General features: G+C 30.5%; 1 protein-coding gene across 1 annotated transcript in view; it reads left to right on the top strand.

The window, feature by feature from the left end:
* LOC119595083 (protein spaetzle 3-like) overlaps positions 1–2,500 on the top strand; it is a 44,203-nt gene that overhangs the window by 7,946 nt on the left and 33,757 nt on the right. Inside the window, exon 2 of the mRNA XM_037944227.1 lies at positions 489–559. Coding sequence (XP_037800155.1) covers positions 548–559 — 12 coding nt within the window. The 5' untranslated portion in view covers positions 489–547. The remainder of the gene's footprint in view (positions 1–488; positions 560–2,500) is intronic.

Raw genomic sequence — 2,500 nt, 5'->3', positions numbered from 1 at the left:
TATATATATATTCATATATATATATGTATATTGTTTTTCTTTTCTTTTAGCTGTTTTTTTTTTCTCTCTCTCTTACTTCTTCCTCTTACAGAAATTATTTTATTATATTTTTCTCTCGTTTTTTTCACTTTTTTCTCTCTCTTTCTGTCACTTCTTCGTCTTATAGATAAATAAAATTTACTTTCCTCTTTTTTTCTCTCTCTCTCTCTCTCTTCCTTCTTCTTACAGATAATTATTTCCTGATTGATCGTGGGAAAGAGAGAGAGAATAGCTGACGTACTTGCAAAAGTGTGTGTGTGAATGTTAAATAGTGAATGAAAAAAGAAAATAAAGAAAAAAAAACTAAAAACTGGATTTTTTCGAGTTTTCAAAGAATGGAAATTTGAGACAACTTGTAAAAGAAAAAGAAAAAATAATTGAGATTTTTTTTTTCTCTCTTTTTTTCGGTTTGAACATTGACTGAAATATAAATTAACGTTTGGATCTAGTGTCGTGTGTTAAGTTTACAGAGATTTTGATATATAACGATTTCTTCAGAAACTTGACTATGTATGTAACTGTAAGTATGACGGTTGTTATTTTTTTGGTATGGTTGTATTTTTCTGTAATTTGCATACTTGTTTTTTTTTTTTTTTTTTTTCTTTTCTTTTTTTTTTTTTTTGGGGTGTGTATTCTTGTTTATCTTTTGTAATTTGCATTTACATGTACATATTATTATTGTCTTCGTGATATGTATCCATGGTATTGTGTTTATTTAAATTACATTGATTTTGATTTTGTTTACCAGATACGATTTTCTTTTATTATTTTAAACTCTTGAATTTTGTTTACACTGTTCATCTTCATTTCTCTCTTTATTGTTTTCTTTTTTTTTCTTCTTTTTTTTCGTTATGCTTTTTTTTTTTTTTTTTTGTTCGTTATGCTTTTTTTTTTTTTTTTTTTGCTTCGTTATGTTTTTGTGTTTTTTTGGTTTCGTTATGCTTAATTTTTTTTCATCATCATCATCGTCTTCTCTCATTTTTACAGTCTTTTTTACATATTTTTTTCTTTTTCTTCTTCTTGTCTTTATTGCATATTTTTATTCTTCGTTTCCAGATATTTTCATTCTTTTCGCCTTCCTTCTTTTCTTCATCTCCCTTTCTATCTGTTATTTCTTTCTCCTTTCTTCTTTTTCTTCATTGTGTCCTTCTTTACCTCCTTCTTCTCAATCTTTGTATCTTCATCTCAGTCTTTTTCTCCTCTGTTTCTTTTATTTCTTCTTCTTCTCCATCTTTTCATTTCTCCTGTTCCTCTTATTCTTCTTCTCCTATCTCTCCTGTTCTTATTCTTCCCCTATTTTTCCAGTTCTTCTTATTCTTTTTTATTTTTTTCTTATATTCTTATTCTCTCCCTATTTCTCTTCCTCTTTTCTAATCCTCCTTTCTCTATTTCCCATATTCTTATTCTCTCCCTATCTCTCCTATTCTTATTCTTTCCCTCTCTCTCACATTCTTGTCATTTTCCTCTCTCTCATATTCTTGTTCTTCTCCCCCTATCTCTCTTCCTCTCTTCTTCCACAAGCGCCATCCATGACCGTGATATATACATTTTTTTTTTCCGGGGATCGTTAAGTGATATTTCGCTCTGTCTCGACCTCCTATATTCTCATTTTTATCCATGATTTGCATTTTCTTATTTGGCGAAGATGATGCAAGCTAAAATTTTGGCGAAGATAAAACGCCACTAAAAACTGCATGAGCACCAATTTTATTGTTCAGAATCGATTTACTTTTCCGATTTTATCTGGAGGACAGCCGGCTTATGAGTGGACGAAGGAGATAGTGGTGATGGGTTTGTCTGCACTCAGAAGAAAAAGAAAAAGAAAAAGAAAGAAAGATAATAATAATAATAAGAAGGAGAAATTATGTATATATATGTGTATATATATATATATATATATATATATATATATACATATATATATATATATATATATTAAAAGTGTGGTAAGAACTGTCCACTGGCTCGCTTTCTCACTTTTACTCTGTATCTCTGTTCTCTCTCTCTCTCTCTCTCTATCTATCTATCTACCTATCTATCTATCTATCTATCTATCTATCTATCTATCTATCTCTCTTCTCTCTCTCTTCTCTCTCTCTCTCTCTACCTTACCTACCTATCTATCTATCCATCTATCTAGCACTCTATGTCTCTCTTCCTCACCTTATCTCTCTCCCTCTATCTATCCGTCTCAATCTCTCTCACTCTCACTCTCTCTCTCTCTCTTAACTCTCTCTCTCTCTCTCTCTCTCTCTCTCTTCTCTCTCTCTCTCCTCCTCTCTCGCTATATATATATATATATTATATATATATATATTTTATATATATATTATATATATATATATATATATATATATATATATATATATATATATATATCCTCCTCCTCCCCCCCTCCCTCCTCCCTCCCCTGCACTCCACGTAAGCGGAGGATCTTCAGGAGGATTGAAGTCCTATGACC

The sequence above is a fragment of the Penaeus monodon genome, chromosome 35 (genome assembly GCF_015228065.2).
Source record: "Penaeus monodon isolate SGIC_2016 chromosome 35, NSTDA_Pmon_1, whole genome shotgun sequence".
Classification (NCBI taxonomy): Eukaryota; Metazoa; Arthropoda; class Malacostraca; order Decapoda; family Penaeidae; genus Penaeus; species Penaeus monodon.
The sequence above is the reverse complement of the archived record's forward strand: the minus strand, read 5'-3'. Positions and strand labels throughout refer to the sequence as shown.